The sequence below is a fragment of the Falco rusticolus genome, chromosome 1 (genome assembly GCF_015220075.1).
Source record: "Falco rusticolus isolate bFalRus1 chromosome 1, bFalRus1.pri, whole genome shotgun sequence".
Taxonomy (NCBI): Eukaryota; Metazoa; Chordata; class Aves; order Falconiformes; family Falconidae; genus Falco; species Falco rusticolus.
The window spans coordinates 57,896,285-57,911,458 of NC_051187.1; the positions used below are offsets into that span (position 1 = coordinate 57,896,285).

Consider the following 15,174-nt stretch of genomic DNA (forward strand, 5'->3'; position numbering starts at 1 on the left):
ATACTGAACACATTCCTGCATGTTTTGCTTAACTGTATGGTGCCAGACATCACTGTTACACTCACCATCCCAGAAGCACCTGTTGTCATCACCACCTTTACCCTCCCTGCAGCGGAATTAGCAAGCCCCATTCCTCAGAGCATTTCTTCACTCTGCCACCTTAATCACCAAAATTTGGTTTTGTGTGTAGAAGATGTGTCTTTATCACTTATGGTGTAGAATACAGCAATAGAATATATACCTAGGGCTTCATCCCCTGGGAAATTCTAGATAATTCAGAACCCAATGGGCTTTCTAGTGGCATGGGCAACCTGCAAGTATTTTAAACTCTGCTCTCAACACAGAGTATCTTAACAAGTTTAGGGTCTTGATTTTCACAGAAGAGTCTCGATGTGAGCTTGATACATCCATGAGACTGAAAGTCTGAGATGAGGATCATGGCTGATAGTGTGGGTAGATAAAGTTTTTTATGGAGGAATGGAGAAGAGTAAAATAAGCATGGTGGGAAGGGTCACTATGCTTGCATAAAATAAACATCTCTTCAGGCAAAATTTGCCTTCCTCTTAGCAACTGCTGCATATATTTTTACTTTTTCATACACAGCTTTTCTATTCAAAATACTGTGTCTTCCTCTGTGTTTCTGCTTCGCTGTTGCTACTTTGCAGCTAAAAACCTGACTCACATGTTGCACTCAACCAAGTGTCTTATCAGTATCTTTGAAAAAGCTTTCTTGGACACTTGTTCCTTTGTCCATGCTCCACTTCATCCTCTGCTTGGTAGCTGGGTATGTGCGAGCTGGCCATCTGAGTGCTTGAGGCACAGCTGCTGGACATCAAGTCAGCCTACCCTATGGCTTCAACATTCACCAGGCTTTAATACTGCTTCACTAAACATAAGGCATGGAAGTGCTTCTAATACTTCCAAAAACTTCTCCATCTCCATCGCATATATATATATATATACACAAACATATGTATAAAATATAAAAATAACCTTAATATTACACTGCTTTGTGGGTGTATATGGAAGACTGCTTTATACACCTTTAACTTGTCAAGAGAATTGGTTCTTTGCCAGCTCCCTCGGTAATCCTTTTAGTGTCCTGGATATGAGAAACCGCCTTGTTAAGAAAACTCCACTGGCATTGATAAAGCATTGCCAGAATAAATGAATTCATAAATGACTGGATGTTCAATTCCAGTGATAGGTATAGAAGTGCAATACATGATCTTTAGTGGCTGGTTAGCTGTTTGTTCAGGCTGATGTTCCAGAAGAAATTGTAAAGGCGGCAGAAGTTAACCAAGAGCAGACAATCTTAACTGGAGTAGACACTACGTCTGAACAGCACACTAGTATTAACACACAAGAGTGCCAAACAGGCTGCTGAGGAAATTTTAAATACCGAGTGCAGCCTGGAGAGATTACATGATCTTACTGTCATTTGCGAGTATACGTGCTTTAAAGGAGTAGCGTGTGCTTTAAAGTTGCTGTGTACATAGGTATCACCATGCAGCATTGCATGAAAGGAACTGATTTTTAGAACATGTTCCTCTGGATATCAGAGGGAGAGTGTCAGGTTGCCCTAGACCTTAATTCACAGTGAATTTCAAATGTTGCTTTTGGCACCTGTCCTGAACTTGGCTGCAGTGTAATTTGGGGACATTTTTTTTCCTGCAAGTTGGAGAGATGCAGGCAGATGCTGTTATCAGAAAGAAATCCCTAATGCAAAATCCTGTTATCACAAACAGGTTTTCTCCCCCTTTTCCCATAAAATCTTGATAGTGAATTAATTCTGCACAGTTATCACACATCCAAGTGGGGGGGGGGGGGGGGGGAAGTGATCTATCAAGCAAGAACTGGGAATTCCAGCTCTATATTTCAGCAAGAATCTAATCTGAGCCAGATGCTCCCCTGTCTTTACCAAATGCCACTGTGTTGTCTTCACTGTTGGGCTATCAGATTCTTAGGTGAGTAAAGCGAACCAGGTTTGGTCCTTGGTGAGGTTTTTGTATCTGAGCCCTCTAAGGGGGCTTGCTAGGTAACAAGCACCTTGTGGAATCATCACCTTGTTGCTTTTACAATTGTTTTTTCTCTCTGTCTGAAAAGTGCAGGGTTGAGGTTGTGGACAGAAAGCTTAGCATGGGGAGCGTATGGTCCTGAAAAGATGACAGAAAGAGAGGAAGGAGCAATGAAGGGGGCTTTCTGCTGCAAACTGGAGAAGAAAGTGGTAAAACCACTCTGGGGAAAGGTATAATTTTTGAAAGCTCACTGGGGCAATTTGTATCGTGTGCAAAAAGTAGTTTACCTGTTGCTTAAATTATCTGTGAGGCATTTTGAAGGTGGAAAGTGCTCTGGACAGAACCACCAACATAAATCTAAAGCCTGAAATAGTGTTTGGCATACAGATGCTCCCTGAAGGGTTTGGCTTTATGTTACAGCACAACTCAGAAGATCTTTGTTTTGTGCTTCTAAGCTGCGGCCAGACCCTTGTAAGAAGGGTTTTAGCCTTGATTTAGGCACAAATCAAAACCAGTGCTGCAACCTCGGCCAAGTTGTTGGTCCCATCTGTCTGTAATCAGAGGGATCTCAGAGCAGCTCTGACCCCAGATTGGTGACACACTCTTATTAAAACGGTCCCTGAATAAGTCCCGGGAGCTGCAGTTCATAGAAACAACACAAAAATAACTGCCTGGTGTAGTGTACGGATGCAGTGGGCGCTGTTGGTAGTGGTGCTGGGACATCGTTAACATTCTGTGTGGCTGATGTTTAAACTTGGCACTTTTTTCTTCTGGACAAGGGCTGGGACACCAGTTGTCACACGTGCCAGTATCTGAGCGCTATTAATAGGAGTGTTGGAGCCACAAAAAACACATACACCTTGTAATTCCTTTGAAAAGCTTTATTCTGGGGGAAGTTTGCTTGGCAGAAGGCAGCCAAATCTTGACACTCTTGGCTTTAGATGAGGACTTTGCTGGCAGAGGGGAGGGGGTGGCCCTCCTACCTCATGAACTTCAAGCTGGAAAAGCTTATAAAAACACAGCCGCCGCCTCTTGGTGCCTTCAGAGCGCGGCTTTTGCCTCGCTCGGCCCCTGTTGGAAGGAGCCGGGGGCTTCTCCCGCGTGCGGACCGTGCGGCACCGAGGGGCCGGGCCCGCCGCCGGGGGCTGCCGCTGCCCCTCCGCGGGAGGCGGGCGGTCCGGCCGCGGGCGCCTCTGCCGGGGACGGGCGGCGCTGCCGCTCCCCGCCTCCTCCGCCCGGCAGCGGGGCGGGCGGGCAGAGGGAGAGGGGCGCTCGCCGCCGCTCCGGAGCTGTGGCAGCGCAGCCGGACCCTCCGGCCCGCAGCCCGCCGCCCGCCCCGCGCCGCCTCGGCGCCGGCCATGGAGCTCTGCCTGCGGCTGCTCCTGGCGTCCTGCCTCTCCCTGGGGGCGGCCGGCGAGTTTGACAGAAGGTAGGCGCGGGGTGCGCGGCGGTGCCGGGCCGGCCGGTCGGCGTTACCCCGGGCGGGTCGGAGCCCCCGCGGGGAGAGCGGAGGCAGCCCGGGCTCTCCGCGGGGCGGGCGGGGGCTCCGGCACCGGGGCTGTAACGGCCCGCGGGCTCCTGACTGCCGCCGGGGCGCGAAATGGCGGCGGGGGCTCGTTACCGGCCCCGGGGCTGCCTCCCGGCGAGGTGGGGGCGGCTGGGGACCTCGGCGGGACTCGCCTGGGCGCCCGGGCTGGGAAGAGGTGCCCGGCGGGCCGAGCGCCAGCGCCCGGGGGGCGGCCGCAGGTGGAGGCGCGGGGCCCGGCGCCGCTGCCGCGTTCCCCGGGACGGGCTCTCTCTGCCCCGTGCCCGCCGCCCTCGGCCTGCGCATCGCTCGGCGGCCGGCGCACGGGCTCAGGCGCATACTGCTCTGGCAGGGCTGTGTCCCGCGGGAATTGGGAACAAAGCTCTTCGCGTGCTGCAAAAATAGGATTAGTGTATTGACGCCGCGAGGCACTCGAAACGAAGTACGGCGAAGGCAGCGGCTCAGGTTTCAACACGCACCGGGTGGAAGCGCCTGCCCGCGGCGCCTGTGCCTCACGGGCCGCGCCGGGCGGCGTCAGGTGCAGGGGGCGGCCGGCCCGGCCCGGGGACATCGCCGCACGGTCCCTCCGCAGGGGTCACCGGGCTCGGCTGAAATGCGATGTGCGTCTGGTTCCAGCTTGCCAGTGACAAACGCTAACGATTTATGTCAGCGCTTCGTATCTGCTTGAGACGGTGCCGTCTTGTCCTTGGAACGAGGGAAGACCGCAGCTCTCCTTTTCGGCGTAATTTCTTTGTAACAGCTCTGGAAGCCTTTGGTTTGATTTCTTTTCTCTTGAATGTTTCAGTGAGAAAACTTGGTCGTATATTGTGCAGTAAACCAGTGCTGAAACTTTATGATGGTGGTTTATTCCATGTTATAAACTGTTTCAGGCTTCTGACGGTACTCAATACCAGCCTGGGGGTGGCAGCAGTGAGCAGGCTGCAAGGCATGCCCGGTTCTTCAGGCTTTACTGAGTTACCATCATTATCTTTCCCCCTTTTCACCTACAGTCAGTAGCATTTTCTAAACTAAACAAAGTATGAACGATAGAAATATCTTAGACTCATCTTAGACCAGTTACTGTTAAAAAAGAAAAAAAGGGGGGGAAAAAAAAAAGGGGATCTCTTTCCCTTCAGGAAAGGGGTTTTGCTGCTCTTTGTCTTTCGTGTTTTGGGGGTTGTGGGTTGTTTTTTTTTTTTTCTTTTTTTTATTCTAGAATAATTTTAGCTACTTTCAAAATGTTTCATTGGACGTTTTTGAACTGTCTCGCTCAGGTGGCCCAGGCAAATAGTCTCCTCCACAGGACTGTGTCGGTTTGGAAGTAGAATTGACTGCTGCTGGGGCTGGGCCCGACTCTCCTGGGGCCAATGCCAACGTGAGTATTGTTGCTGCTGGGGCTTCTAGTCACTCGTAGAAAAGGCTTGTACACACCTAGTCACGTCTTTCACGTGTTCACACCCATTCTTACAATGCAGGGCTTAGGCTTTTGCACGTGCGAGTCTGACTTACTTAGAAGGATGTTGTCACGTTCAAATTCTGTCTGTTATTAACTACTAAAAACGATTGCAATCAAGTAAGGTGAACTTTAGTTAGGGCAATAAGAATGTGGGAATTTCTGTTTGGTTTCCACTTCATTTCATGCTCTGTTCTAATAGCCTGACGTAACACCAAACTGTGTCATGTTACAGGCACTGCGGGGCGAGAACATTTGCGTCCGAGAAGGAAACCCAAATTATTAATATTTCACTCGGAAAGTCGATGGAAATGTTCCAGTTAGTATTAAGTTCAAACATTCTTTCAGTAACCCAAAACTAAGGGAATAAATCCACCTGACAGCATCCTTTTACAGGGTCACACGTGACGAGAAATGTCGCTGAGATTCTTCCATCTATCTGGAGTCTTTGCTATAATTGCAGGATAACCAAGTAAATAAGTCTTCATCATTAACTGCATCTTCAAAAGGTATTCTGTGGGTGGCAGCTAGCACTGTGTAGAAGTTAAAATTGTTAGGGGTGTCACAGAGACCTCAGCTTTTAAAACTACAGCCTTTGATACTGGGAACGTTTGCTCATGTTTTTAACAGTGCATACATGAGTGATACTCCCTAAGTGTTTGCAGGAGTGAACCTGTAATTGTTGGTCCTTGTTTTGGTTTTATTTATTTATTTATTTAGATGCAGATGTCTGCAAACTAGATCATTTTCTGCCAAGCCATTTTTAAAGTAAAACAGGTACTAAATACTCTGAAGTTGCTTAATTTGCAGGGTAGTGACTGCAGGTGGCAAATACTAGGCAAAAGATAGAAACAGCATTGGCAGTGCAACTGTAGACTCTCAGCAAAGGTTTTGTTCAAATCTGTAAACAGCAAGACTGGCTTCTTCCTTCCCAAGTGTGTTAAAAGCCCAGAATGTTTAATAGGTATATAAGATGACTGGTAAAAAAAGCTATGTAAATTACTTCTGGAACATACCATCCCTGATACTGATTTTTGATGCAAAGTTCTCAGTTTGATATCTCTTAGGCCATAGCATGAATCATTTTGATTTTTAGGGCTCTAATTGGTAACAGGTAGTCTTTTCCTTGGGGTGAATGTTTACAGAGAAGGAAGGAGAATGTGAAGTGGGTTGACTGGGGTTACTCCGGAGATGATGGAATCTATGTCCATTTTTGGTAATGCAGTTTTATTTGAAAAACATCAAGCTATTACATGTTTGAGGCTATGAAGGCTTGACTGGAAAGTATTAGTTATTTGCATTATTTTAAAAAAACCCAACAAACCCACAAAACAACAAGGCAAGAACAAACACAAAAAAACGCAACCAAAACACCAACAGGGTCTCACTGTGGCCATTCTCTTAGACAAATTGTCTCCTGTATTGTGACCATAATATGCAGCTCATGTTCAGGTGGAAGTCAGTTTCTCACTATTACCAACTCTGATTTGGATTTGCATTTTCATGGTCTTGTAAGACAGGAATAGCATAAAATGATGCTATCAAAAGATTCGTAACTAAAAGTTGAAAATGAAACAGAGGCTATAATACACTGAAAGTATGTTTTATTTTTTATTCTTTGAATTTTGTTAGTAAGGTCATTTGTAGTGCCAACTTTTTCAGATACTATAAATGCTCTTTTTTTTAAGGCTAAAGCTTGGTGAATTTTCACCTCCTGCTGCTGCATTTTAGTCCATTACTCACAGATTTGCTCTCCATGCACGTTTCCAAGAAGTACAGAGATGGATTTTATATGGTTATTTATCTCCAGTAGTTGGGACCAGACTTCCAAAGGAATACAGTTATAACTTAGGTGTCTAAATGCCCCATTTTTTTCTGGTTCAGAAGAGTCTCAGCTATTTGGGTGAAGAGCTTATTAAAAACTTAGCAGTTCCTTCTAGTTTTTAAATAAGAGCCAAACTCTTAGCAAAATAAAGCAAGAAAATCTGCCCCAGTTGTGGGTGGTGAAAATTCCAGTCATATCACAGAGTGGGAGATTACACTAAATGAAAGTGAATCTTTCTAGTGCTTGCAGCCAAACAAAATCTGTAGTCAACTCTCCACCTTGGGAATGTGGCATTTGGTATGAAGGATTAACCTGGCAGGGAAAGCAGCATTCCTGACCTCAAAGGAAAACTCAAGTGTTTTACTGTACAAAGGGATATTACTGAAAATTTTCAAAAAGCCAAGTACACAATTATTTCTCCTGCTTTCTCGATGGAGAAAGGCAAACCTCTTAGTCCTGTCCCCAAAATGAGTGGCATAAATACATGTCAGACTTTCTCTACTAGATGCATATTTTCTTTGCTATTTTTAGAATAAATTGTGATTTTGCAATAAAAACAAGCATAGGGTCAGGCTTAAAAGTTAACAGTGAGACCCAATTTAAAAATGAGTCCAAAAAAGCAGCTGTAAATATTCAGGCAGTAATGCTGAGCTCTTTATTAGTGAACTTGAACTGCTTTTCTCAAACTAGTTTGAGCCATCCTTGGTGTGGCTGCAAGTGCTACAGCACCTTTGGACTCTCACCTGCTTAGTCATGCATGATCTACTATGTAGGCACTAATTACCTCCAAATTCATCTTTTTGCAACATATATAAGGTGAGAGCCATGCTGGAGCCAGAGTATAGCAAGAATATAGGCTCTGGTACATGACAGGGTTGTCCCAGTTCATGGAGACCTCTGAGCCACACACGGGCAAGTGGTTTCTAACATACCTGGATACATTTTCTGCTGTCCAGCTGAGCTGCTCCTCCAGACAAGTGTGGGCATGCCTTCTGCCCATGGCTATTGAGAAAAAATGTCTTAGGTTAAACCAACTGTGTGATTTAAGGTAATGGTTTAATTGTTTAAGATGTTTAAGACTGTATATGTCTAGCAGGGTAGGAGTGTGGCACAGCTGACAAGCAGTAACTCATTAAGCCTTGGTAACTCAGTGCTCCTGATCTTCCATCCATAATCCATCCATACTGTTTCAAATGGCAGCTGAACTGTGTTAGCTGAACTTGCTGTTGTGAAGTGTGGAGTGTAATTCATTTTATATCCCTTTGACAAAGGAGTGCACGTAGAGCGTAATTCTGCTTACTGCTGCTTAGTACGCAAGTCAGCATAACTCACATACTGCCTTTTTCACTCCTATAAACATGTAGGAAGAAGTTGAAATCAGGCCCCTCCTTTAATTTACTCTCTTCCTTTAAAAACATCCTCTGTCTCCTGTTAATAAATTACACCAACCAAGAGTTGTACATGTAAGGCATGCCTTACATGCACATGTAAGGATCTGTCTGTAAACTTGATTCCAAAGCCTGTCAGTGTCAGCCCTTTCCAGTTCCAGCAAATGCACTTAGAAGGTGTCCCCCCAACTGCAATAATCAAGAACCTTGAAACAGTTTGAATTTTTTTTTTTTCTTTCTTGCAGGTTGTGAACAGTAAAGTGTGATCCATGTTTAGGCAACTAGATCCATTTTGAGACTGATACAAATACAGCCATATTTTCAAAGTAGCCAAACAAACATAACTCAAATAAATTTGTTGGCATTTCTTAGTCCTTGTAAGCTGAAAATCCATCCACACTTATTTAGTGGCCTAATCTAGATATAGAACTGCAGATATATTCCATCACTCATGTAATTAAGTAGCTTCTCTGAGATTTTGGTCTGCTATATAAACTGGGTTTATTGTTAAACCTGGTGTGTAGAAAGGCTGATTTGGAAGAAGCAGAAACATTTAGGCAACAGGTTTTAGTTCATGTGAAGTAACCTTATTGTCAGTGTAGAGCTGATCCTTTACACTGATGAACTCGTAGCATCAGTGCTTTAAAGTTAGATGTTAAATATCCCAATTGGAAATTAGTCCCAAAATCCCATGTTGTTGCCCAGCCTGCAGGATTTACATGCTCCTAAATAAGTAGTAATGGGAGTAATATTTCTAAGTGGGAGTAATCAGACAAAAGCCTGCTTCTGTGCAAAATAGTATGTTGATGAAGTACCTGATGAGACGCGTAAAAATAGGGCTGTTATCTTGCACTTCTATGTGTTGTTATTTTTGTGCACACAGCAAAACTATAGCCCATAGCAAAAGTGAGGGTAGAGTTTCTTCTGGATTTCTTCTCTCGGAGTAGGGAGTTTTGGCTTCCTGTGACAGAACATTTTTGGTGAGAGCGGGTATCAACAGTACATTTTAAATTCATAACTTCTTCTGTGTTGTAAGACAACAGCTGTGGTACTGAGTGTGTTGTCCTAACTCAGAACCCATTCAACGGGTTTTTAAGCTTACAGAGAAAACCAAGTCAGGGCATGCATCATTGCACACATCTTGCACAAATGCACTTTTCTGTGTGCCAGCAGAAAAAATTTGCCTTAGGAAGTTGATTCAACTTTTTTTTTTTTTTCATGGTTTGAAATACCTGGGGGAAGAGAATTTCCAGCAGTGGCAGGGCTGAAATGCAGTTCTTTGAGCTGAATGAGAAATGTCAACTGCAGAATAGAAAACAGTCATGTCTGTTCCTGTGTTCTAGCTACGGTAGTCTAGGAGACTTGCTGAAGCCTGTCTTCTCATCCCTCCAATAAGATGTCTGTAACATTATTCTGTGGGGATGGCTGTCTTACTGAGTGTTTCTAAAGGAAAGGATAATTTGTGCCTTGTTGTCCAAGTGTTTGTGCTAGATCAGAGGTAGGCCAGGCAGCAGGAAAGTCCTTGGAACTGTGGCTGACTGACCCTCACTCATAATCCAGTGTACAGAAATCAGCTGTGAATATAGACTCACATACTGAGCTCTGGAACCCAGTTATCAGAAAACTAAAATACAGGATAAGAGGTACGCTCATTTCATGTAAAGACTTACTTGAGAAGTAGTGTGATGGTTTTGATTCTTCAGTATGAAAGTGGAAGTTCTCCCCTTGAGTTTCCCACAGACAATGCTAGAGTTTATCTGAAAAATAGTTCTTTGTGGACATTTTTGCCACTAATGCATCTTGGTTCCCTGAAAGTTATTCTCAGAACTAATGGTCTACCTGCCTTGCTTTTATCTGGCTTACAGATACCTCTGTAGTTCTTTCAAAAGCTATAAAAATGGTTTCCACATGCGTGTGTCTTTCATGAACAAAATACACCTGCTTTGTACTTGGCTGCATGTCTGTAATTGATTTGTGTGCTAGTTTTATGTAGTCGAGGTACACTGAAGATGTAGGCTGCCTTTTGCTTCAAAATTTCAGCTGCAGTTTAACCGCCAAGAACTGTAGAAAGAGGTACTACTTCTATATAGATTTAAAAGGTTAAGCAAGATTTTTTTAAGAAAAGCAATATAAAATGGCTTGAAATTCTCATTCTGGATTACAGTTTGGACAACTCCTTTGCTTGAGGGATGGCAGAAATGGTTCTTTTTGCTGTGTTCACACACATACAAAATAGAAGGTTGGATCTGCAGCTTCTATAAAGAGATGCAGATCAATGGTCAGATCCGCTGCTGGCAGGAGTTTGCATGACTGTTGGAGTCAGCAGAGGGTACTCTGAGGTTTTGTCTGGTAGGCAGAAAGTTTGCCAAACAGAAGTTGCTTGACAGGAATAAAATCCCACTGAACATGGGGTTTACAAGTAGTGATGTTATTTGATTGCTTTGCTCATTTCAATGTTGAATTCTCCTTAAACTGTAACAAAGTCCATAAACTCTGTCTTGAGAAGGAGTGGTGAAGATGAGTGTGCTCTTTCAGAGCATTCACCTGTTGTAATTCCATCTGGTTACCTCCCTGTGCTGAGGTTTGAGTGTTCTACCTAAGGAGCAACACCAGAATAGGCCTGCATTAGTTCTTCACCACCTCACACTAAAACCATGACAATTGGCTTAAAAACCTAGGGACAGAGCAATCAAGTGAAATAGTCCATTAGGAAAGTATAAGTCAAGCCATCGATTTACCCTTCCCCTTAGCTGCAACATTAAAAAAAATGTTAATCGAAGTTTGTCAGGTTAGCATTTAGATTTAGTCAGACCTAGTAGAAACCATACGATTTCAGGCGGGTCTTAAGACCTGCAAGAGAGAGAGGGAAGCTCGTACAAGCTGACGTAGCAGGTGTGGGCATAAACAAATGCTTTGCTGGGAACTGTGCATGCTGCTGCTGCTGCTGCCTTCCAACAGTTGTGAAGAAACTTCCAGTGTCTATGCTGCTGCTCCTGTCCTAATGAGCTTAAAGACTGTGTATCTGTACTGTGCAATCTGTTTACAGAGATGCAAGGTGGTGGGCGGGGGAGGAAGAGGTGGCTGCGCTCTCATTGATGGCTAGGAGGAGATTTGTATAACCAATGATAATGTTGGTGGGAGTTTACCCATATAAATCATCTCATACATCAATGGGAGAAGAGGCCATGAGCTGCTTAGGACTTCTGTTTCTTGCACATAAAAATGCTTTCAGTGGAAACGGCAATTCTGTATAGTCCAAGATGCACAAAAATAAACCCAAATGACAAAATGATTTTGTCAATAACGAGCCATGAAAAGTACTGGCTTCCAGGAGGCTGACCCCTAGCAGAAAATTCCTTAAAGTCTTTAAGAATTTTGTTACTGCATTGCTGATTGCAGGAATACAGTCTGTATAAATGTTTAATTAATATTGATGTACAGCGTGTACACTTCCTATAAAATGACCAGTATTTTTGTGCAACCCTGGTACTTTTCAAAGAAAAGACATTTTATACAGAATTGCAATACTGCTTTAATACTGCTATGCAAGAAAAAAAAATGAGGTTTTGCTATTTTTATTCAGTTGTTTGGGGTTTTTTTTCAGTGTAGAAGCTTTATGCTTTTAAAGAAGTTATGGCTTTACGATGTTAAAGATACAGTATCCTTTTCCACTTCTCCACTGCATCCCTTCTGCACTTCATTCACAGAATAATGGTTTTGCAGTCCAGTTTTTTCCCAACAAAATCTCAACAGGAACGTGATTAGACCATTTACAACTGTAGAATATTTGTGTTGGGAGCTTCTCTCAAAGCCCAGCAACAACCTGGAGAGCCTCCCTCCACTGTAACAAATGCCAAAGGACTTTCTGGTTAAAACTAATTTAAACCAAGATTAAGTTGCAATCACACCAAACCCTTAAGTGTTGGTCACATACTACTTAAAATACAAAGAGCTACTGTTGCTTAAGTCCCAGACTTTTATAATAAGGCTATGTAGACTAACAAGCTATGTTGCTAATGTTAACTTTATTGGCAAATAAATTGATTTAAAATGAGCCTGAAACATAAATCTGTGCTTCCATCTTATTTAACTTTTGTAGTGTATCTCGTTTCACATGGTAGTAAGAGCTGAAAAGGTCTTCAAGCATTAGTTTTAATTTAGATGACATTCAAAATTTAAACATCATAAAAATGACCAGTAAACTTATATACTAGCATGTTTATTGGTTGCAGATGTTCAGATATTCATAAATGGGTGTAATTTGAATTACTTTCAAATTAACATCCAGATGCTAACCCTTTATGTTTGCTTTGTGGAGATACAGCATTAAAAATATATACCTAAATGTAAATGAAAGGATACTGTCTCTTTAAGAAAAGCATTTATGTTCTGTTGATGGCAACATTGAACCTAAACTGTGAAACATGAGAATTTTTACAGCTATGTACCATAAGAAACATGACAAAGTGTAGCTCCTTAGTTGATTGAATAAGAATAGCATCACGTCATTATATTTAATTACTTTTATGTATCAGAATGTTTGTTAAATCTCATAATGAAATACTGATGTAAGGTATTTCCATTTTTAAACGTGTACCAGAATTTTTTTTATTTCAGAAAAGCTCTGAATGTTGAATATGTGTAAGTCTCCAGGAATGTAACAAGTTGATAAAAACCCCAGCCAAGTCCATCCTCCTTACAGAAAAAAAAGCTGGAATTTCTTTTTTTGGATATTTGTTTTGCAGCTTTCTACGTCTTAAGGCAGAGAATAGCCAGCCTAAGGTGCCAGCCCAAAGGTTAGATGACTATATTTCTTGAAATAATTTTGGCAAGGTTATGACTTGGAGTTACAGCCTGTAAGTTATGAGCTTACATGAAAACTATAATACGTGACAAGAAGATGTAGATGTTCTTTTGGTTTTTTCCTTTTTAAAATGTTTGATTTGGGGAAGATGAGCGGGGGGAAGGAAATTAACAGGGCTGGTTTTTATCCTGGTCACTTATCAGATGATGTACTTCTTTTCCAAACTATTGCACTTTCAGCTTTTCACTCTGTTCCTTTTTCTTTATTTTACCCTCAAGCCCCAGGCAATATTTTTTTCCTTCCTGCAAATTGTTTATACTCTCAGCATCATATTTACAAGCTGTCAGACTTAGGAGGCCTAATTTGCTTTCACAGTATTGAATCATGTGCGGTGGGAGGTTACTTTGGGAGGGGTGAAGCACTTACTGCCCCCCATTGCCTGCTTTGCACCTCCACTGCAGGTTGTCATTCCCACCACAGGGAAACTTTACAGCCCCTCCCCTACAGCAGTGTACAACCTGGCATGTTACAGCAAAATGAAATCAGCGCTAGCTTACATTGGTGCCCAGGGCTGCAGTCCATTGCTGCTTAGGAATTGGTATGGCTGGTTTACTTAGCCCTGTGGTAGGAATACCAGTTTTCAGAAAGGGGAGCAAAGCAATCAGCTGTTCATCTGTCTGTGAACGTCAGGTTTTTTACTGTGATGCAGAAGTCACTCCACTGAAGCCAGTGGGTGTTGTATTCTAGCAAACAAAATAGCAATAGGGCCCACTTTGTCTTCTGCCAACACGCATAGAGACACTCATGGTAGCCTGCTTCTACCTGCTGGAATTCAGTAGACACACAGAAAGCTTCAGGTAACAAAGGCATTTGAGATGATAGGGCACCATTCTTCAAGCAATTATCATGCACCACTTGAAATACAAACGTGAGAAGAATGACAAAGATTGAAATATTTCTTGCTTTTCTAATTTTGCATTGTGTTAGATCAGATTTTCACTGTTTTTTAAAAACAGTGTTGAAGTGCATAAGCATTAGATTAACTTTCACTGACTTCACCAAATCCTATTGATTTCAGTGTTACCCATGCTTAAGTTAGGCATGCTTGCAAGTGCTGTTCTGAATAGCGAGACATTCATGAACTTGGATTTGTGTATGCAGTTTAGAAACGCATTTGGCAGCAGTCATAGCCAAATGAAGAATTCACTGCAATGAATAGCCCACACTGGTTGCAGTTTATCATGTTAATCTGCTGTTACCAGATTTGTATGTGCAAACTGAGTGAGTGAGTTACCCAGGAAAATATAGTAGTTGTGCATGAAAGATTAGGAGCTGCTTACTTGATGGAACTGTATGTTTTAGATGGAAGCTTAAGTCTGCATTTTGACGTATGTTTTCATGAATGTTACAGACGAGTGCAAGTGATTTGTGAAAAAATATTCAGGCATTAGGTACTATTGTTTTGTCTGATGATACTGTTGGTCTCTACTTACAGGTTGGTCAAGGGAATTTATTACCTCTCAAAAAATAGAGTAAGGAATGTTTTGCATATTAAATTATCTGAAAACCCAGTTGCCCTAGTCAGCCTTATTAAGCTCTGCAGAGAGTGTGTTGTGACTGCTAGTACACTTGTTGGGGAAGCAAAGTTATTTTTTCAGAAGTAATTCTGTAGTATGAGTTATGGGTATGAGCTGTTTTTACCACACCCTGGTAATTGTGTGGTAGGCTAAGCTTTATGCATTCTCCTGCATTTGCATGTATTTGAACAAAAAAGAAATATGTCACTGTGAAAGAGTTGTAGTGATATATTTTACAAGTTAGCTCATACCTTTAGGATCCTAGATCAAAATTACTGTGAATAAGGCAGATTTATTTTCCTGAGCGTGTGTTCATGTGATTGCATAATTTGCAAAGAATTACAGAATGTGAATAGAAAGAGACAGACGTGAGCTAAAGCTGGTTCTGAGGAAGAGAAGTGTAGAGCTTGAGGTTGTGGTCCGTTAGCACTACAGGAAGAAGGGAGCCAGTTTCAGGTGAAGGAGGAAGCATATAGGAAAGCTTGTTTTGCTAACATGCAAGTCTTTTTATAATGTTGGCATTGAGGGAACAGAGGTAGAAACCTTAAGATTGGAAGTCTGTTCTGCATTCAGCGGTGTAAGAG

The 15,174-nt window shown here is 42.7% G+C and overlaps 1 protein-coding gene across 2 annotated transcripts in view; it reads left to right on the forward strand.

Annotated features, from left to right (window-relative positions):
- Positions 1-3,324: 3,324 nt before the first annotated feature.
- The window catches only part of NPNT (nephronectin), a 55,205-nt gene continuing 43,355 nt past the window's right edge, over positions 3,325-15,174 (forward strand). The window contains exons 1-3 of one of the 2 annotated variants that reach the window (XM_037380651.1): positions 3,325-3,447; positions 4,818-4,918; positions 12,955-13,005. In XM_037380651.1, the coding sequence (XP_037236548.1) occupies positions 3,377-3,447; positions 4,818-4,918; positions 12,955-13,005 (223 nt within the window). In that variant the 5' untranslated portion in view covers positions 3,325-3,376. The remainder of the gene's footprint in view (positions 3,448-4,817; positions 4,919-12,954; positions 13,006-15,174) is intronic. The other variant, XM_037380658.1, reaches the window with a different exon arrangement.